The 22,950-nt window shown below is 42.2% G+C and overlaps 1 protein-coding gene across 1 annotated transcript in view; it reads left to right on the forward strand.

Moving 5' to 3' along the window:
• CDH4 (cadherin 4) overlaps window positions 1–22,950 on the forward strand; it is a 409,052-nt gene that overhangs the window by 369,698 nt on the left and 16,404 nt on the right. The window contains exons 8-9 of the mRNA XM_065754409.1: window positions 3,390–3,527; window positions 20,684–20,869. Coding sequence (XP_065610481.1) covers window positions 3,390–3,527; window positions 20,684–20,869 — 324 coding nt within the window. The remainder of the gene's footprint in view (window positions 1–3,389; window positions 3,528–20,683; window positions 20,870–22,950) is intronic.

Genomic DNA, 22,950 nt, shown 5'->3' on the forward strand with positions numbered 1-22,950 from the left:
AAGGACCTACTAATTTCCAGCTTAAATTTATTCCTGGCCAGCTTACACCCATTTGTTCTTGTGTCAACATTGTCCTTTAGTTTAAATTGCTCTTTTGCCTTCCCAGTGTTTATCCTCCTGAGGTATTTATAGACAGCAATCATATCTGCTAGCAGCCTTCATTTGCTAGACCAAACAAGCCAGGCTCTTCCGGGCTCTTCTCTGGTGATGGGCTCTTCACTCCCAGCACCTGGTCGGGTCCAGGCTGCTCATACAAGTGACCTGGATTATACACAGCATCCAGATGAGCCCTCAGAGCTTGGCCCAAGGAGTGAATATTGCTGTATCTGCATGGCCTACACCGTGCACAGTGCGTGTGCCGAAGGTGTTTGTCCCTGCTGCACAATCTGGGGTCAGGACATGAGCCCATCCTCAATGGTTGTGTCCTTGAACTAGCTGCCCCCAGAGTTTTGGTCCGTTGCTGCTTTATGTTCTGTTTTGCACTGTTAGATCTCTTCTTGTTTCTGTTATTTGATTATCTGTCTACCTGTCTTTCAAGCTGTTCCACCTCCATGTACAAAGCCTAACTTTAACCAAGTCCTTTAACCACCTTAACCAATTCTCCAACTGATTCCCAACCTCTGAAATTTAGCTGATGTATTTCTTTGTAGCACTGTATCAGATGATTGACAGAAGAGCAGACAGATTAGATCTGCTGCAATTGCTTAAATTATTCTTTCCTTCATAATTTTTTCCTTCAAAAGCTCTTCTTAGTTTTTAGGTCAGACTAAAAGCTCCGCACTTATCAGGATCAGCATTTTTTTTTTCCTTGATTTATGTAGAAATAGCACATTTACTTTCCTCTAGCATGAAGATTTGCTAGATTTATTAAAAATACCAGCCACTGGGCCTTCCAGTGACTTCAGTGGGGTGGATTTTTAGTCTAGCCCCTCAGGGGAGATGTTCATATCTTTGGTTCCACAGCATCACCATCAGAGCAAGCATTCAGAAACTATTTTACTTCTCTGGGTTAAGGCCATCTGGTGAAACCCCAATGCTGTATTTTTTTTATCCTGTTCTTTTTAAAATGTCACTTCTGTGAAGAAAGAGAAGATCAGAATTATTCTGTGTGATCAAAACCCCATCAAGAAAATGTCTCATATGCTAGGGGGCATGCGACTGCCTATTTTTTAATAGTTGCAACAGTAATAATAACAGTAGGACAACAAACAGATGCCTCTGGAGATGTGGTGACAAATTGGAAAGACATGTTGAAATTGAAATTGATTGAATAGTTCAATAAAATCAGCTTAATGCACAAAAGCAAAAAGGTTAGCTACAGAAAAAGAAAACAAAACAAAAATCAGTAATTTCTTATCTGCTGGGACCAATCTCACTGAAGATTGAATTAGTTATAAATTTAAACTAGGTGCTTGAGTATGCCATCCTTATCTGCCCACACCAGAGGCATTCAGATGAAAATGGGTATGGATAGCAACCGAGTGCCTAAAGGGCTGACAAATCTCAGCCGACTCTCAGTTACATGTTTTCATGTTTGACACATCCTCACATGCCAGCCAACATCTTTCTCCAGGTCAGAACACTCTTCTACTCCAAACACAACAGCCACGTTTTCAGCTGATGGAAATGAGTGCAGCTTTGGTGAAGCTTGCAGCAGTTGTCCTCTGGCTGGGTCCCCACTGCTGCAGCTGCCACCAGTCCTGGGACAGAGCGTCCATCCAGTGCTTTCCTTCCCTCTCCCCATCCATATGAGCCAGTTCTTGGGGGATGCTGCATTTGTACCTCAGACTCATAGACTCATAGAATTGCTCAGGTTGGAAAAGACCTTAAAGATTCAAGTCCAACTCAGTTCTGGGCACTATCATTTTTGGCTTTGTATTCTCTAGACTGATACAATCTCTGGTAAGTTTCTTTAATGTAGTGTTCTGAATTTGTCCTGGGTATTTTATTAACACCGTGCTGCAATGCAAGTGAACAGTATTTAGTTAAATAATAAAGCTTGATTGTAAATCTGAGATTAATAAGACAGATTCTTTCATAGGATATTTTAGCCTTACAGTTATTGGTGCTTTACAAATGGAGTAATGAATGGCAATATTTTCATGAGGAAAAAATAAGGGCTAGGTAGAGTTTCTCCCTCATGTTTTATTATGGGCAGCATGAGATAATGAAAGTACATTTCCATAAAATATTCCAGTTGTAAGGTGCTGATGAATCCTTATGTGTGATGTCTTGTCAATTTAGCAGATTAATATCTGTCAATTAAGAGTGCTAGAGTCAAGATTAAGCTAGAATTCAGGTTTCTGTTATTTTAGTAGCTCAGAAGAATTACAGAATTAAAGCAGTTACAGCAGCTCAAGAAACACTGTTACGGGAGTAAGTAGTCCTAACTGACCTAATTTTCACCATGTGAAGTTTCAAAGAGCATCTGACATTTTGCACAAGCTGTAACATCAGCAAAGGAAAAGGGCAGCACTCGAGTAGCAGTGCTGGACTCCAGCAGCAGGCAGCCATCCAGCACATGGCTGCTCTGGGCTGCTCTCTCCTCCCATTAAAGTCCCTCCACTTGGCTTTTTGCAAAGCTTTTCCAGTGTATCACTGTGCTTCCATTTCCATACCCTTCGGGCTCTCCATTGCTCTGCCAGAACTTGGTCCCTGTGTCCCAGCTCACACGGGAACAGGAAGTGTAGTTCCCATCCTTGGAGGTATTTAAGAGATGTGGTATTGAAAGTCATGGTTAGTGGTGGGACTCAGTCAGGCTAATGGTTGGACTGGGTGATCTTGAATGGCTTTTCCAACCCAGTTGATTCGATGATTAAGTGCTCTGTATGCCCTGAGCGTGATGTGGGTAGCTCTGCAAGATGGTTTGCTCTGCAAGATATTTTCTTTCTTCAAAGTAATTGAGAATTTTTAACGAAGATTTTATTACGAATTGAAACAAGGAAGATATTTTAAGTGTCAGAAGGCATTGAACTGTGTGAGCAGAACCAGTTGGAGTGCCACTAGGCAATGCTGCTGTCAGTTTGGGGATTATTAATGTGTTTGGTGATGTTTTAGATGAAAAAAAAAAAAAGGCAAGCTTTTACTGGTTTTCAGAAGACACAAACTAATGTTGCAGAAAATGTGTAAAAATTAACAAAATTCTCTGTCTCAACTAAGGATTTCTGTCTACAAGATTTTTTATTTTCCTATAAAACAGGTGATAACCACTAATCTATGCAGAAACCGCTTTGAAAATCCAATAGAAAATTTTATGTCTTCTTACTAACATTTCAAGTCCGACTAACTTCGTAGTCAGCCTTAAGACTGAACTTGTATATGGAAAATAAACCAAGGCATTTAACAGGATGCCTTTTTTATTCTCTTCTGTGTTTTGTTTTTCTCTCCAGAAAGTTCAGCAGTATATAGTCATCGTTCAAGCCACAGATATGGAAGGAAATCTTAACTACGGTCTCTCAAACACGGCGACTGCAATCATTACAGTGACAGATGTGAATGACAACCCCCCTGAATTCACTACCAGCACTGTAAGTAGCAATACATCAGCACAGCAGTGCTCGGACACACAGTGTGTTTGTGATTCGGGGATGTTTGTGCCAGTCGGCTCTCTTTGCTGGTTTGGCAGATAGGACAAACTTGATAGATCCATGGAATAAAGAATTTTGGGGGGGGGGGGGGAAGGAAAAAGTTGGGATAAGGAAAATAACAAATGATCCATAAGGTAGGAAAACTATTTGGCAACCAATTTCACTGAGGTACTAAAGGAGCTGAAATAATGTGGCAAACAGATGATGTCTGATTGCACCAAAGAGGATACAGTTGTTTCACAGCAATTGGCTGTAGACATCTCAGAGTTATTATTACTTATGAGTGAAATCCTGAGCAGTAAGAGATATTTTGGGTTTAGTAGCCTGGATACCATTTCAAAGAAGTAGTAAATATTCTAAATGGTAACAGTTATCCAGGAAATTTGTATTGTACTGATAGCTTTAACAGATGTGTTTGTGTGTGCCGGCAGTAAATGTGTAGACATACTTTACTACATCTGCTTTTAATCAGTTTAAGATGTTACTTCTATTAGTACAGTATTTCTCTGTTTCATTCTTGTGTGCTCCAAGTCTTCATTACTCGGGAGAAAGAGGAAAAATAAAGACACTGCAAATGACAAATTAGTAGAGCTGATTAAGATAAAATTGAAAAGACAGAAGGAGACATAATGCAGTCTTGTTCTTTCCAGCCTTCATAATCCATAGAGGTAGGACATCTAAAACATGCATAATAACTGCAAAGGAGTGTTGAGCTCTACATGGTAATAAATGAGAAAACACTGTGTAGCCACTGTCTATATTCATATCGGGGTAAACCAGGGAGAGCAAATGATTTGTCTAGAACTGATACCAGATCACTAAAAATACAGAAAGTCAAAACTGCATTGTGCTCATGTCACTGAATGTTCTTTCAGGAATGTGTACGTTATTTATATTATTCTGAATTTTCATCGCATCTTAAGGATATGCAAATATTTATTCATGTAGTGCCAGAGTTTCCCCTTAGTTACACCCTTACAGACTGTGAATATGCAGCAGAACCCCAGAGAGTCATGCGAAGCCCAATTGATGCCACCACGGGCTCCGTGCCAGCAGTGGGATCCTGCCTTCATCTCACCATGAGGACCCCAGCAGTTCTGTGATTCTGTGCCCTGAGCTCTTGGGTGCTGTGTACTCATCTCCCAGTGATGTGGAAGTGACTGTGTTGTGGATTCTCAGAAAAAGGGCAGCACTAGATTTCTCCTGAGTCAGAAATGGGCCACCAGCCTGCAGCTTGTGTTGCTGTTTCAGTGGGTAGAGCTTGGGTTTTCCAACAACACATGTGCTTCCTATCCATCATAGTGAACACACTGAGCTTTGTAGTGTAAAGCTGTCATTAAATATCTCCTTACACATTACACATATGGTTGTGGAGAGCCACAAAAATGTGCTGCAAAGCTTGGGCCACGTGTTCCTTTCTCTTGCCAGCATGGGATTGTTTCCCCTGGGAAAGCTTTGAGTGGCTGTCTTACAAAGTTGGGCATCTCCTGGGCAACAGGACTTCCAGTACAACCTTACCTGAGCCCCATCTTGCTACTGTTTGAAAGGGAGGTTATTCCATCAGGTAAATAGCTCCTTCACCTTCATTTGAGTGAAAAAGGAATGACATCTAGTGGCCACATCATTTAAGCACAGGTTGTTCCAGATGACCCAAGTTGCCTGGTCCTTGGCTCTGGAAGAAAGATAGATGAAATTTCAGGTAGTGTCGTCTGCAGGGCTTCACTCAGGCTGTTGTCTGTATCTGAAAGGGGGAATTTTAAAGATTTTCCAAAGCTGAATCTGATGGAAGGAAAGATACGGGAAACTTGCTTTCAGGTGAATTCTAAGTATTTTATATTTCAGTGTGTGTTAGAATTAGAAGGAATGAAGATCATCAAGAGAATTGCACATAGGACTGGCTTAAATGGGTGAGAAAATGCTACTCTTTCTCTTAGCATGGCTATTGTGTACCATTATTTCTCTAATTTCAATCACTGAAGAAAGAGTTCTTCAAAGGGCCAAAGGGCTCTGTACAGCAGCACAAGGGACTTGATAAATATTTGAAAATCAAGGACATTTTACAATAATAGTTTCTGATTTTATGGAAAATATTGTCTTTGATATTCTACCCGGAATAGCCAGGATGAATTTCATGGGAGTATGGAAACACGATGTGATTTTTCCCTGACTGGCACAGAGAAGAGCATCGGGTTAATCAGTCTCCTTAAAATGAAGCTGAATCGCTTCGCTGTCCTCAGATAGTCTGATCTGCATTTTAACACCTTGAAAAAAGGCAAAAATCTCTCTCCAGGTAATCTACAGCTCTCAGAAGGTGAGAAAGCCCATGGTCTCTTTTAAGACTGGAGACTGTTTGGAGAGATACAGTATTTTTAATTTATAATACTCCTGTATTAAAACGCTGTCGTGAAAAACAAAATAGACCGAATACCTGAAATAGCGGCTTGCCCTTGGAAAGTTGCCAGCTGAACGGAACTGGAGCAACTATATTCAGCCCTGAAGCACACAAAGGCCAACCCTATAGCACTCCTAAATTACCTGTCATTCAGCCAGGGTGGGTTTAGGCTGAATCGTTCCTGGATAAGAATGTTGCTCAGGAGGGCTCCGCAACATGCTGGTGTCACAGCTCATGTATTCAGCAGCAGGAATTAATGTTGCTGTGTAAAACTTAACAACGGGACAGGAGAGGAAAATGCAGCCCCAGCAATGGTCAGGAAATTCGGATCACGTCAGAAGTTGGGCACAGCACGGGTTGGGGCTGAGGAGGCTGAAGTCCAGACACAAGGATGGCATGGGTTGCCCAGGTGTTTTGGTTAAGGACCACCCAAAAGCCAGGTGGGCTGTGGTCACAGTGCAGCACTAGTGAAGTGAAAGAGGAGCAACAGAATCACACTGAAGATCCTTAAATGTACAAATTGAAGACACCTGGTTAAAACACCAAATGGATGTGTGCTTTTGTGAAAGTGGATCAAATGCATTTTTCATATCCTTTACTACATCAGCTGAAAGGCCAGGGAAAGATCCCGCACAGTAACAGGGGAAGAAGAATCTCTACCTTCTCATACGCAGGATTTTGAAGTTAGAAGGTGGGAAAAAGATCAGTCTCTGAGGGAAATATTTCTCAATTGGAGTCTGCTGTTAACACTAAGCCCTCCAACTCCCATCAGTGGAGCCATGGCCAGCTCTGCATGCCCAGGACTACCAGCATCAAACTGATGCACTGTGGTGTAGCAAGGATCAGGTGACCTCTCCAAGTCCTTTCCAGCTCTGGGTTTTATGAAGGTGAATGCATCCTCAATCTGTGATGCTGTTTGGCCATGCTGAGAAGCATCAGAGAGCAGCTAACGGGGGGAAATATCTCATGAGATACTGCCTGAAAGTGGGAAACAGTCAGATCTGTGCCAGAAGAGTGGAGTATCCTATGATGCTGTAAACATCATAGACAGCTATTTTGGACAATTTTAATGATGTAGTGCAGGACCGTGACCCAGGGAACACTTCTGGCTAGCTAAGGGACTTCAGCAGCCGGCTCTTTTTGTTGTGTTCTTCATGTGACATTGCTGCTTGCAAAAATAAATGGAGGGATTCAATTCTTCCCTCTGCCACAGAGCAGCAGCAGGAGTTCTCTGCGACGTGCCTGACCAGCCTGCTCCTGTGGCTCCAGGGCAAATCCCTTGGAAAAGTTTTGTCTACCATGCCCAAGTTTTCCTTTTGGAGTGATTGGCTGTGCTAATTCATTCCTGTAGCATTCTTGGTATGTTTGCACCTGCCTAATCATCAGCAGGTATGACATGGTGAAATTTAAACTGGACTTTGCATTGCACCAAGACCTTGTAGGAAGTTCCTCTGGGGAACTTGCTCCCTAACTGCTACAAGATATCTGCTACTAGCAGTATCTGTGTGCCATCTGTTATCCAGTGTCCCTGCTGCTCATAGCAGGGTCATGTTCTCGGGCACTTCGTAATGGTGTGGAAATTCCTCTGCCACCCTTAGAATATTTATCTCCCGTGTGCAGGCAAGTTGCATTTTTTCCACGTTAGTACAGATCTGTGACGGAGCCTCTGGGCAGATGTTCACCTCAGATACAGAGGAGGCACACTGAAATTAGTGTTGGTGTTCCAAAGATTAAGTCTCAGCTGAGACAGAACAGTGCTGGATACTCTCAGGTGAGATTTTATGCAAGGTGGAGGCATTTTTTGGCTTGTGGAAGGAATGCCTTTCATGCTTCTATCAAGCTGGATGCCCTTTCCGGCCTGACCCACTGTACCACTAATCGGCATCTGAGGGTTTCCACTTTATCTAAGGAAATGCATAATCAGGGGGGAGGAGAAGTAGAAGAAACTCATGCCTACACTTGACTCTTACAAAGTCTATTTTTATCGTATTCAATCAGGAACAATCAGGCACAGAGAGGAGACGCAGATGAATTTGCATGATCAGACTTCTGTGTCTTAAATGTTAATTAAAAGTTATTTTAAATTTGCCTACTGTGCAGAACTTGTTTTTATAGTGGCCCGTGGAAGGGAAATATTATTTCACAGGGCTGAAGTGCTTGTGATTAGTTGAGCTGGTGGATTTTTGGGAAAACCTGGCTGGCAATCAACCTCTCCTTTAAAAAAAAAAAAAAAAGAATAAAAGGAAAAAAAAAGAAACTGGGCTATTCAAGTTCTTTAAGCTCCTGAGCCTTAGGAGGTCTTATTTAAAGCTACTTTAAAATTTGCCCTTTGGCACAGCTTTGAGAATCTCCTCTTCCGAGAATGAACCCAGTGGAGCATATTTTAAAGCGTGGGCTCTAGAACTGCCTCCGCTGCCGCTCCGCCTTTCGGGCTCATCTCCTGTTGGGAACAGCTCTGAATGTTTAGTAGCAGAGTGTGTCAGGCAGTGCTGAGCCCTGTGGCCTGGGAAGGGCCAGAGCTGGCTGTGAAAGCAGAAGAGCCAAGAAGGCTTGTCTGCTAGCAGAAGGGGACGTGTTGCTGGGTAAGGTTAATCTGTTTGCAAAGTGGATTTGGCTAATCAGTGGAGGAACAAGCACTTGTGAGTGCATCAGGAAAAGCAGTCCTTGATGGTTTTGAACTGGGCTATTTAATTACTAGCGTCAGATCTTGGAGCCTGGCTTACCCAGGATGGAATCAGTCAGCAGTGAGCTCGGTGCTTCACGGGCAAAATGACACTGAGAGAGTCCCTGGCTAAAGAAGTTCTGGTTTTGGCACTGCACTGCCAAGAATTTCTGACCTTTGTCTCTGCTGCTATTTTGGCTCCTTGGAGCCCTGTGGAAAATGCTAATGAACCCACTCTGGAAAATGATTTGAAATTTGAAGCAGGTTCTCAGTTCATTGCAGGTGTGCTTCACCATAAATAGTTCTTCCTTCTCCCATTTTGATGTTTCCACACCATTTTCTCTCATCTTCACCCTGATACACCATTTTGTGAAGCTAAACCAGACAACCTCCAGCCCCTTTTTGCATTACAGCTTTCCATTCCAGTGGTTATCTCAGTGACTGCTGCGTGCCAGGCTCTGCTCACATTTCTTTCTTTTGACCAGAGTTGTATGTAGTCATCCAGATATCTTGAACAAGAGTCCTCCTACTCTGCAAACTTTCCAAAATTCCAGAAATGATAACAAGTGCAAGCCAAAATTCTATTTCTTCCTTTATGTGCATTTGCTCTCATGTTAACACTGAAGTCAAAATACAGCCACACATCAATCAGTGAAAGAGCAACACTGTCCAGCAGACATTGCTGACTTGAGCTGTAAAATAGTGGTGACCTCTTTGCAGGTGGCCAAGAATTGCACAAACTCTGTACCCAGGGTCCAGCTCCCTGCACTGAGTCCTGCTGGGATCTGTCTTTGGCAGGGATTTCAGAAATAGCAAGTGCCAGAGAAAACCCTCAGCTTTTCATTCCAGCTGAAAAAATACTGATTTTCAAATGACTATGATGCAAAAATGCAAATAGGCCTAATTTGAAGAAATTATCTTTAATGGCCACAGGAAACCAAAACAGGAAGCCAAGTAAGTCTGCAAACAGTTTGGGGTTTCCTAAGCACATTTATAACCAGATGCACCAGGAAGTGTTCAGGACATGAGCAGTACGAGAAATCACTTCTGTGTACATGCCGGTCTTTTACTAATTAATGTTATGCAATGAAGGGAGAATCCATCAGGAAAGGGATTTCTGCACTTTCCCACAGACAGAAGAATGGACCAGGATACTTCTGCAGGACTGTCCTGAGCAGACACCTTACAGCTAATGCTGGGAAAATCAGCAGGCATGGGTAGCTAACTGCCTCCCATGGCCTGGGCACATGTCCAGACCTGGAAGAGACCTGAACTTAAACCCCGAGCACCACGCACCCCATGTCCCAGCACAGGAACTCAGTGCCTTTGCCTGTTCAGCTCTCACAGTGCCCAATGTTACACCTGTGCCATTCAGTCTGCAGCGACGTTTGAATATAGATGGGCTCGCATGCCACAGTACTTTAAGATCATCAGAATGCCCATGGCATAATTTAGAGGCAGTTGTCTCAGGAGCCAGAAATCAAGGTGAACAGCGCAGGTCAGAGCTGGCAAGGGGAAAGACCTAATACTGTGGTGAGAAAATTTTACAGGATCGCGTTGCTTTGCAGCTTAAAAACAAACCCAGGAGTTCAGTGCAGTCCTGCAGACAGGATTTATTGTTAAAAATCAATTGTGCTTTCATGGAAAATCCCCAGTGACTGCGTTCGCTCGCTATTTTCCAATCAAAATGAAGCTCAGCTGAACTACACAGTAAAGCTCGGGCTGTTATAGAACTGTCATCTTCTAACTGAAATAAGTTATTGTATTCAAGTGAATCCAATATGCCCAGCAGCATTTGGGTACATGAGCACCTACCTAATTCTATGTGCGTTTCAATTAAATATATATAGTCAGTGAAGTCTAGAAACTACAAATCAGTTCAGTTTTACAAAATAACAATTCAGTGTTTATACTTGGAAATGGGCTTTCTGCCTCTCATTACATTGCAGGTCCTGATGAAAGTCACTGCTTATTGTCACAGACAATGAATTAGAATGCAGATGTAGGGTCAGGAGGTAACTGTAGAAAACGAGGACAGCAGCAGCACAGAAATTGTTCTTTCTTCCCATCTGGTCTCAGCCTTGGTCCCCACTCACCGTGTGAATGTTGGGAGGCTTTGCTGCTGCAAACACACAGGTTGGCCTTAGTTAGGGAGGTAGTTACACCATGATGAAGATCATGCCCATCATGAGCTGCCCTCTGACAGGAACTGCCCTTGGGATGGGGGTCCCCATGGAAGTGGGAGCCTGTCCATCGGTGCCTATGAGATGGGTTGAGCGGGAGCATCCCCCCAGGGTGCAGGTTTTGCAGCTTGGTACATGTTCTTTGGGTAGTCTGAGGAAACTGGGTAGTTTGTTCTGGTGGGACTTCAGTCCTTCAATCATGCTCAGATTTCTGCACGTGTGCAAGCTGCGACTGTTAGGAATGAGAGCCTGTAGTGTGTCCAGGGGTGCCAGGAGCTGAGGGCTGGGGGCTGGTAGTGCCTATGTTATTCCCAGGTACAGCATCTGGAGGTGCCCAGGGGCCCTTCAAATGCTATGTTGTCAGAAACGAGACATACTGATACTCCCTTGTACTCTTTATTTTATCACTTCTTTCATCTAAAATGAATAAAATGAAACAGTAATTCACCATGTCTTAATGACAAGAGCATCTGCCTCTTCTGTCATTTCATCAGTGTAGCATAGGGCAGAAGGGATGAAATACCTTCAGGACTGCTTAGAGTATTTTACAGGATGGGGAGAGAGATACAAAGATGTATGCACACAAATACACAAAAATAAATACACGTGTAGGTGGAGATGAAGTATAGATAGATACTGATATAATACAGTCATCTATAAAACCCAGATCCCTACTCCCAGACAAATTGTGGTTGTGTGAATTACTCTATTACACTCTGTGTATATATGCATTTATTAAGAGAATGTGGTCTCCTTGATAGAATTCTCTTACTAATAGACTCCTTTAATCAAAACCTCAACTTACAGTGGTTTTTGTTTTGTTTATATCCTTTCAGTACATTCATTTTCAAATTATCACCAAATTAATCATCTACTGTACTTTAAACCAACTACCATTTGGTGAAACAGTTCTAGTTCCTCTCCATTACACTCAGCATTAGTTCTTAAGGCGTAGTTCAAGGCTCTGTTTAGCCTGATTCTGTCCTAAATCTAATTGGAATCAGATAAGAATCTTCCTTGTAAATGGGTCAGTCACAGAAAAAAAAAAAAAAAAGAAAGAAAGAAAGAAAAAACATCAGATGTAATCTTAAGATTGAAAAAAAAAAAAAAAAGGAAAGGAAAAAAAAAGAAGATAATTTTATTTCTCTTCATTGATACCTGCCTGGTGGTTAAAAGAAGAATTAAAATGAGGTCATTAAACTTTCCTTCGAGACAAACTCCAGACCTCGGTGGTAATATGATTAATCAAATATAAAAGTGAAGCTACCCTGAATGAATAACTCATTTTTATAAAATATCTAATTACTGAAATGTCGTCTGCTGTAGAAAAAGAAGGGGGGGGAAATTAATTGCAATAACAATTCAAGAAGATAAAGTTTTTCTGAATTAGGTCTACACAAGAAGCTAAATTGAGTTGATTAAGTAATTTTAGTTTCAGGAACACCCTTGATGGAAGTTGGTAGTAATGAATTTTTCAGACCTTGGAGTTTAAATTGCCAAAGACCAGTGAGTTAAAAAATGGGAACGATAGTTTCATTACAGATTTCAATTTTCTGTCACCAAAAAAAAAAAAAAAAAGAATATTAAAAAAAAAATGCTCTATTGGTCTCTCTCAAATTGGACACATGTACTGCTTGGTGTAAAATCAAGAATAATGCCACCTCTGCTCTCTGTATGAGAGAGTGCAATCGCAGCCAATTAGAACTCCAGCAGCACCTGGGGGCTGCTGCCCTGAATGCCTCACAGTGCCTACACCCAGCACAGAGCTGATGGAAACCCAGGAATCACAGCACATATCTCCTACACTCTGCTCTCCTGCAACGTGCAGCACTGTGCTCTCCTGTCTTACAGGACAAGTGGCACATGTGCCCATCAGCAGCACTGTGGCAATGCATAATACTTGAAGGTTTGATCCTGCTGTAGCACAAGCGAGCTGTGTGCATGCAATGGGGTGTAGCACAGACAGATCTCCTCCTGCTTTTGGATGCAAACCCAGTGCCCCAGTTCTGCTCCCAGCTCAGAGCTGGTATTGGAGTGCACAGCTCAGTGCTGGGTGCACAGCCAGCACCAAGCAGTGCTCAGGACAGCCTTGCAGGTACATCTCACCTCTGCTGGGTGTCCCAGCAAATGCCTATTTGCAATGGATTATGTCATTATCTTCAAAGCACACAGTGTCTCAGGAACTGATGCTAGCCTGAGAAATTTAAATGCATTTTGCAACTCTGTTATTGCGAGGAACTGAGATAAATCCTCTTCTAAAGTTGGCTAGCTCCTTCAGGTCGGCAGGTTTTTAATTCATCAATATTCTGTAGCCTTAAAAACAGTTGCTTCCAAGCGTTGTCATTTTAAGAGGATATATATCTGGAATTTCGTTAAGCACATTTTGGTTATGAAATCTTTAGTGACATACTGGGAAAAAAAGGGAGAGAGAGATTTAGCAAAGGATTTGGCAGTGCTGTGAGTTTTCTCTTATCAGACATTTCTAAGTGCCCAGGATGCCTTAACACTTCCCAGCTGCAAAAGGAAGGGTCAGAACACAGACTGCAGACAGAAATAAAAACAGAGAGGAAGTTTGAGAGGTTTCAAGGTTCCACATAATTTTTGTTCATCAGAGACTTTTTCAAACTCTTTGGCTTTGTGTAGGAATTTGCTTTAATTGACAATAAAATAACAGTAATGTTTTCCTTCCTAGGTGTACATGTGGGCTCCCTCTTTGGCCTCATATCCTCCCATCTCTCGCCACATTCCTTTTCTCTGCTACATGCACTTTGTCTTTTCCGTACTGAACAAAATCCAGCTCCCCTCTCTTCCTCGTGGCAAGTCCGATGAATCACACAGCACTTAATTTAGTCATCATTCTGTGCTCTGAATTGCTTTAAGCAGGTGGGCATGCATATTTCTGTTGTTCCTGCCAGGTTGCAGTGACTCCACCAGAACCTAGACTCGGGAACACAGGTTTCCTTTGCTTTCTTGTTTATGACCAGACCTCGTGGGCTTTCCAGCACCTGATAGTGGAGTTCAACGACAGTCATTAAAGAGTAAGGAAATCCCTTAGTGTGCTAATTCCAAGACTTGTCTGGAAACAACAGAGATCTCAATTGCAGTGCTGAGAAGGTTTGGGCAGAAGTCAGCATGCAGACAGATGCTACGCAGGAAACTTGGGTCAAATCTCAATACTACGATTACGGCATGCATAAAAAATCAGTTTCCATACTCTTAAAATTCTCTCTTTCCCAAATACCCATCTTTGTATCCCAAAAGCACATGAGCAGCTTTTATATGCCTTAAAACATGAAAAAAAAATTAATCAAAAACTCATTATGTCAAGTGGGCGGTTATGAAGACATTCTAAACCAGATTTATCAGCTCAAGGCCCTTCAGTATGAAACTTTATTACAGAGGCCTGAATAGAAATATTCTCTTCTATATACACTTCACCAAGAAATAGAGAGTCAGACCTTTGAAGTCCATTTTGCTCACTTAGGAGCTGGATGCTGTCACATCATTTTTGTCAGTTTGGTTTACGTGTAAATTGGGAAAAATACGTTTCTGAGGTTGTGTTTGAAGCACTGTGGCTATTTTCTACTTCAGACTTTGAAGAAAGAGAAAGAAGTCTGAGGTCTGACATTCTGACAGATGAACTAATGTCACCTGCTTTTAAAGAAGAGTTATTATTTATAGTATTTACACAAGCAGAAAATGCAGATATGAGTGACCATAATGTCTCTTCAGAAGTGCACATCTCTACGTGAGCACCAAAGCCTGGGTGCTCCTGGTGGCCTGCAGTTGGAGAAGGACGTGCAGCTCCCTCAGCTGAGGCCAACGCAGTGCAGAGCCTGGGGGACAGCGGTGCAGGTGATGCAGCTCATCCCTGCATCACTGTCGGCATCCCTTCCTCAAGCTTTTCCCTCACTGGAGCCCAGAGGGCGATGTCACAGCGTGCTGGGGGGGCTGGAACACTGGTCTGGGCTGACCTAATGGATTTGTTAAGTACCAGCAATTAGTGATGCTCTCAGGGTCTGCCCCAACCCAGGGGCTCGGATACCTGTATTGCTGCAGCTAAAGGGAAGCACAGAGCTGTCAGCTGCTGTGAAGCGCTGATGTATATCCATTATATAAATGCACATAAATATATAAAGAGGTTTTTGTGTGGGGGGGTTTTTTTTAAGAATGAAGCTTTTGCAGGCACCTCCGGCTGTTTTAAAATCTGTGCCTTTTTTTTTAAAGATACTGTTACTAATTGCAGCTGACAATCAAGCAGTCTGTAGAAAGGTATAAGCTACCTTTTCCTGCTGCTCATTCTGTAGGCAAGAAACAAAGGTGTGTTAGACTGGAGAGCAAATGAAATGTTCAAAGTATCCTTGTCTAAAACTTGGAAATGAAAGGCTGTGTATCAGATCAGACTTTTAACATACACTGTTTCCATTGGCTCCTGAGATGATAAAATCTTTTATTGCTGAGTATAACAATTGTTAAAGGTCACTGTTGCAAAGGCTTCATCATTTAGATGAGATGAGATCCCATTTTGGATAAATTCACAATTTTTCTTCCTAACAAGGAGATAGTATCAGGATTTGAATGTACAAGAGTGCCGGGTTACAGATTAAAGGCTTTTGTGTTCTGGAAGCCACACTATGCCAGATTTCATGAGTTTCAGTGAGACGTGCAAGTCCCCAAAGTCAAGTAGGTTGATTAAAGTGGTTCTTTATAGCCTTTGAAATAGAGATAAAGTACAACTTTCCTACATGGGGTTAATGTAGAATTTTTTTTTCTTTGACAAGGCTATATGCCGTTCCAAGGACTTAATTTTAATCTCTTTTTAAACCTTTCATAAGAACGTTGTAAAAAGCTCCTTTGTGTTGTAATGCATTTTTATAAAACATCTGAATTTCTATGCCAACTTTGAGCCTCATTTCACAAGACATATTTATCTGCAAAAGGCTATCTTGCAGCAAAGTGTCATGTGTCATCATTTTTGTGGTATCTTTCCAGACCGTCACAGGAACGTAACATCTGATAATGAAAAAAATTAGTGCTCATTGTCAGACCTGTAAACTTCTTTTTGTTGTTATTTTAATATATTTTTACTATTATGTGTCTCTGAACTCCTGGTGAGGACTGTAAGAGTCTTTGAACCAAGGTGAAAGCTAGATCTGTACGTTCCTTCCTCAGGGCAGAGATGCTGAAATGAGAGGGTTTTCGTCTGCTGCTTCTGAAAGAAGGGGTATTGCCCACAGCTCTGAGAGCTCTGCAGGAGTGGGGGGCATTTCAGTGGCACAATCTGCTGACCGTGGAGGCAGAACCTCCTCAAATTGGTGAGCTGATTGCATGCACTTGGCCAGATGAAGCCGGATAGCCCACGATGAGCCATGCCTGCAGCCCAAGCAGTTTGTTTCACAGCAAGCTCCGTGACAGCTGGGCCTCACACCAGCGGAGCAGAGCTGCGAGCTGGCAGGAGTGCATCAGGCTTTATAGACGATGTTTGGGGAAGCATTTGCCACATGGCATGTAAGAATCTGAAGTAGTCAATGCGTGCATGGATTGGTTGTGGAGTAGACCCAAGTGAGCACAGGGATGGTGCAGTGCAGGGGCTGCTGCCTGGGTAAAGTAGAGCTGGGCACAGTGGGCTGCTTCCAAACAACACGCAGACATCAGAGCTTAGATGATCGTCATTCAGCAACACACAAGAGTAGTTCTTTAATGAAAAGGGATTAAGAAATTCACATTTCAAAATCTGATTTGTATGCAAAATGTGGATGACTGTGTATCAAGTCATTTTCTTCACAACTCAGAGATTCAAGCACATTCGTGGTCTCTGATGCACAACAGCAAAGGTGGAGCAAGAACATGGGGTTCAGTGTATTGCTGTCATAGAAACTGATATCCAGGTGTGACTGTGCAGCAGGACAACCTGCAGACCTCGGACTATCATCCACACAGTGAACAATATTGGAAATTAAAGGTTGGAGAACTGATAGTGAGGCTTAAGAAAACAGCAATTAGGCTTCTAGAAAGGAAAGCTAAATTACCAGTAGTAGGAGTAAGGGGAAAAAAAGAGGATTATTGATCTAAATATCACATTGACAGATATACAGAGTACAATCTAGAGGTATTTTACACCTCTGGGCTTTCTCAGCCCCCACAACAACAGCAACAAAAAAATGCAGGCCTATGAAGATGGAATAAGAAGAGATCAATTAGGATGGCATTTGCTTCTTTCCGCACTGCAGTTGGGCAGGCATGTCACAATTAATGATTTATTAGAAGATTTTTGCTTTTTTTTTCCCATTTCACATAGATTGCTGCAACTAGACTGTAGTTGTTTATTAATTTGTGTGCATTCAAGCATCTTTGTTAAATAGCATGTAGAAAAGGTAAACATTTGGCTTGCAATGGGATTATGCTGCATAGTATTTGGTGGCAAACTCAGCCTGACAGGCAACTCTGGGCACTGGGTTCCCTGGCTACACTTTCACTTAAAAGGCTTTCACAGCTTTTTATTGAAAACAGCTAGGAAAAGGCATGCACACTAGAAAAAAGGAATTCCATTTAGAAGAAAGCCTGAATAATTATCTCCATATTCATCTATTTCAATTGAACACCTCCCTAGGAGTGGCTTCAATGAGCTAATTGGTTTTACTCTGCTGTGCATGGCTTCACAGCCCAGACTCCAGATTTATAGCACAAAGTCAAGTCAGTGTGTGAATTCATCATTTGTCCCCCCACATCAATCCTTGTCTCCTCCTGAGTGATATTTGTCTGCGTGTTTATATGCTGTCAAGCACTGGATGAGACAAAAGACAAACTCTGGGATTAAACAATTTTAGTAGAATCTGATGCAACCAGGAAATCACAATGAATTATTACCTTTTCAGCAAGACATGACTTCAGACAGGTCAGCTCTAGAGGAATGAGAAAAGGACTTTTGCTAGCACATGCTTTAATGGAGAGAAGGGGGAAAAAAGACCATACAGAATTTAAGAATTTAAAAACATGACAAGTTCAGAACAAATTCTTATCTCAGAAGGGAAGCAAAGTGTATAACAATCAGCCATAGAAGTCTTTCTGAATGGTTTCAAAAAAGCACTCTGGAAATTAAGGACTTCAAATGCAACAATTGAAAGTGAAGCTAAATGAATTACAGGGGAATACGAGTAAATGCTACAAGTATAGGTCAAGCAGTGTTTTATCAATCTTATGTTTACTCTAGCAGCTCTCATGTTGCCCATTGTTTTACCTTGTTTGAGCAGATATGCTTCTCCTTATTTGAAAATCAATTGTAATCTTATGAAAGAAAATGTACAGCAGTGGGAATGCTGTAAAGCAGCATACTGAAAGATAGCATTGTTCACTACCCAGAATTACTCCAGAGTAGGAAGGGAATGATACTAAAGAAGTGTGTGTAGCTCTGAGCTGCTGTCATTCCTTTAGCAGATGCCACATAATGTCATTACTTAATTTTATTAAAGGTAAGACAATTGTGGCAACACATGTTACAGCATTTACTTACACTAATGATAGTGGGAGAGTGTAAGAAGAAGGAAGGATGAGCTACATTTCTGATTCCCTGTAGCTGCTGATCCAAAACATATAAAAGTTGTTCTTTTCTTTGAGGTGAAACCTTCTAATATTTGCCTCTTAACCTGCATAGCTACGGATGAGTCTTTTGATTCAAGTGTAGGTATTGCTCTCATCGGGAAAGTATGTGCCTATATGAACATACAGGCAATATCTACCCTTAGAGCTGCACTGGACTAAATTGTTTCCCAGACATGCCCTAGTAGGCATCAGCAACTGAGTCAGCTCCTGGATTGCTCAGTATATGCAGAGCACTTTGAGTTTTACCCTGATAGAAAGCTTTATGGAGGATTATGATTGTCCTTCAGGCTTTACATTGAGATATGCTTGTGTACTTAGGATTTTTGATATACCTCTGATTTAAAAAAAATATGCCTTATTGTAAACTATATTGCTGCAGGCCAAAAACAGATGTTGTGATGGCTCTTAGAAAAGTTGCTGCAAAATCCATAGGCAGTTATGTGGTATTTGCCCAGGCAGCCAAACTCATTGGATGCAACACCTGGATTATGATCTACTAAAGGTGTTAGGCAGCCTGCAAGACTGGTCCTCTTCAATGCCTTAAGTACAGTTAGCTCTCTCTTAATCCTGTTTGGTTTTGCATGGCATATGCCTACTGGTAGTGGGCAAAAATGGTGGTCCAAGGTCAGAGATTGGCAACAGATGCACAGCATGCTTAAATCCTTTGAAATTGCAACAAATATGATCTCGTGGTGTTAGCAGTGCTGTCATCTCCTCCAAGCAAGTGGGAGCTTATCAGTTTGTCATTGCTGGCATGCCATACAACACTAATGTAATGTAATAGGCGATAACTAGCGTGGATTTAGTAAGAGACGATCCCGCTAAAGTAATCTCCTTGAGTTCTTTTGAGCAGATTTCAGACAAAATTGGTAATAGGAGTGTACGTATGACATAATCTAATGGATTTTTCAAGAGGCTTTTGATAAATTTCCATATGATATTTCCCCTGTTTAAGCCGTGTGCTACAGAGATTTCAAATTGAGCAAGAGAATGCGTAAAGAACCAGTGAAATCGTAGGAAATAAAGACCTATAGCATGTGCTGGAACTAAAATTCTCTCTCAGCTTCCCACTGTTCTTCCCCACCACTCGGCATGGCTGAAAAGAGATAGCATCTGCATTCACTAATGAAAACTTGTTTAGGACAGGTGCATACCAGGAGAGAGCAAAATGCCATTCAAGATACTACTAAAGAGCAAATTTGAATCTACATTAGCATAGGGCAGATTGAATATTTTTGCTGGCAGTAGTGGAATAATATACAGTAAACATAAGCACGCTGAAGGGCACTGATGGATGGGTATGGGTTAGTACTGAAAAGGGACTCTTGTGCTAACAAATGAGTGATTTATTATCATTTACATAACCTGGCATTTGTGCACACCAAAGGCCAGATTCTCAGAGTGCTCTGCTCCTGCAGTTTGAGGCCAGGTTTTCACTCGCAGACTCAGAGCCAGCCGCTCCTATCATTTCTCCAGTGTTTAATTTGCCATATGTCAATCAGAGTGTTGATTTGCAAGTGCTGATAATAGGCAATGTTGAGAGATGAACACATTTGAAAATTTGGGAATGTGTCTTACTGGCAGCTTCTGAGCTCCAAATACTGGAAGTTTTCAGAGGCCAGGATCCCTGATCAGCCATGTGATAAATCAAGGCCTGGAAAGCAGAGAGAATGCAGCTAATGCATCAGGATATGCCTGAACTGGACATGCTCCATGAAAATCAGTGCTAAATGAGAGCATTAAGCACCAGGAAGGGTAGTGGCAAAATCACAAAAAACACTTTAAATAATGATACAAATCAAGAGAAGGAAAGAAAGAAAAGAAATTATCTGAAGATGCAATAAAATGCTATCCCTGAAATTTGAGGGAGGCAAAATACCTTATTTTAAAGGGACATAACGACACACTTTAATCTGCCATTTTTACCTGCTGTTGACATTAACTCTCTGATTGTTCTGGTGAATGAGAGTATCAGGAACATTTCTGGTTTTCCTCAAGCACTTGCTCAAATGTGGGCAGTGGCTGTGTGAGAGTGACTTTGCTCTCATTTGGGACATAAGGTGAATCCGGACTTCAAAGGACTTGGGGAAATATGAACAGCAGATTTGAGAAAGTGATGAGTCACTCTCAAGACGCAACCCCACGGTCCTCTCCACGGGACTGAGGTCTGTGTCTGTGTGCTGCTTAAAGGAAGAGAGGACATAGCCATAAGAACCAATAATAAGCCCCCTCTGTGACTGTTTATGTCTTTTATTTGCAGTATTCGGGGGAAGTTCCTGAGAACAGAGTGGAGGTTGTGGTTGCAAATCTGACAGTGATGGACCGGGACCAGCCTCACTCCCCCAACTGGAATGCCATCTACCGCATCATCAGCGGGGACCCCTCCGGCCACTTCACCATCCGGACAGACCCCGTCACCAATGAGGGCATGGTAACCGTGGTGAAGGTAAGTGGGAAGCCAAAGTAAAGCCATATTTCTCACCTTTTAAGATCACTAAGGCCAAAAGGATTGCCCGAAGACTGCAGTTATTTCATGCCTTCTCTACCTGGGAGTATGAGTGCTTCAATCTGTTGTTTCCCCACTCTCTGTGTAAGTGTCCTGAATACTTTTCCTTCAAGCTATGCCAGTAATTCTGGGTTGCTCCTACTGTAAGCTCTCATAAACTCACATGCTGAGGGCAGTTGCCCGCATCAGATTCTGACCTGATCCTTTAGAGCTCTGGGAGCGGGGCTGGTGCCAGGGCTGCCCAGTCCTGCCCTGCCTGGTGCCTCAGACAGGGGCTGCACCTTCTTTCTGAGCAAGAAAACTCGCAGCTACCTGTGAATAGGGGGTGACATTTCACTGCAGGGGATCAGATAACTGATCTGCAAGGAGTGCAGGAGAGATTTCAGAAGGAATGTATTTCCTCATAACAGAAGGAAAGAAGAGAGATTTTTCTCTGAGTTACTCAGCAGTAAATAGTTGGACAAATTTTCCTTTTCCTACCATCAAGCAATAAACACACAGTGTGAACATCCTAAGTGAAGGCTGCCCCATGTGTTAGATCACCAGAGGATCTTGTCCAATGACTCCAAGAAATAAGACTGTAAATATTCACTACTTCTTCTTTCCTACATACATTGCCTTCAACATTAGGAGAGCCCAAACCCTGCAGGTCTTTACAACAAGTGTCAAATTCTGTTTCCCTTCTTGCCTCCAGAGATTATGCCTCTATCACTGCTCAAGAGTTAACTCCCCACTTCCTGAGACCAGCAGCCCAGGCAATGAATGCTCCTGCAGTAATTACACACAGTCAGAAACTACTGGGTTCATTCATTCAGCATTCACTGAATCTCTTCCCAGAAAAGATGCCTATGGATGCTCCCACTGACTGCCACGAAAGTGAAGGCATCGTGAATAGGCTGCTGTGATCTGTGGGAGCTTGCACTGCACACACTGCATCTGAAATGGATAATATGTGCGGGGATGAACAAAGACTTCTGAGAGGTCTGGCTTGCTCTAACAGAAAGTTTTAATCAAGTACTTAGGATGGAGCACCAGTGTTTAAAGAGCAAGCTGATTAAGGAATACCTCTGTGTTGAAAAAAAAAAAAAAGAGCCCCACTCCCTTGTAGCTAATGAGTTGCAGTCATTCTTAGTACTTATGGTTTCGATATTAGAAAAAATGACACCAGAGGAATGGCAATGAGTTAATGCTGGTAGGAGCATGTGAGCTGGCGAGTTTGTCCTGTTCTCTGGCCCTGGACTATGTGTGTGTGTCTGCAGATGCCACTTTGCTGAAACTTTCAGGAAGGCATCATCTTACCTGGTCGATGATATTTCAGCAGGGTCCTTGTGTTTATCACCCTTTATTGCTCTGTAATGACATTTGACAGCCTTACCTGGTGCAATACTGCTCAACCTTTTTAAGCTTAGCAGTAGCTCTAGACACACACGTGTATGGACACGTTCATGAATTTTAGTACACATACATGTATATGTCTACATCTTCTGCCTGAACAGAAAACATTCAACAAAGTAAAATGGAACTATTTAACTTGTGTTGATATTGACAGCCAGTCTGAAATTCAAATGCCAACACTCTGACTGAAAGCAGGGAAGACCTCTTATTCTTAATCTAGTGAAGTGTTGTGGCTGTAGTTTAAAGCCACGTCAGAATGAAGAACAGGGGATTTTCAAGATCATCGCTGCTACACAAGGAATTTTGCATAATGAACCATCCTTTATTCAGAACATGCAAGCAAAAAGCGGGGCAGATTTGTCAAGACACCATAGATGCTGGTGTTGACTTTCCACTGCTGTGTAACCCACAGTGATCACAATGCAAAGAAACACATGAAAATCCTATCTTGTCAAGCTGAGCTCAAAGCTTGAAATTGCATTGAATGTCTTCCATATATAACCTCACCTTATCCTCCTGGGCGCCCAGAGTTTCTTACCCTTATCAAGTCTGCGAGGCTTTTTGGTGTATTTTCAGCAAGGAGAATGAGTGAAATTGCTTGTGATTAAATTTTCATGGTGAGGAAG

Source organism: Cyrtonyx montezumae, unplaced genomic scaffold, assembly GCF_038088225.1.
Source record: "Cyrtonyx montezumae isolate F1298 unplaced genomic scaffold, pur_monq_1.0 scaffold_9, whole genome shotgun sequence".
Lineage (NCBI taxonomy): Eukaryota > Metazoa > Chordata > Aves > Galliformes > Odontophoridae > Cyrtonyx > Cyrtonyx montezumae.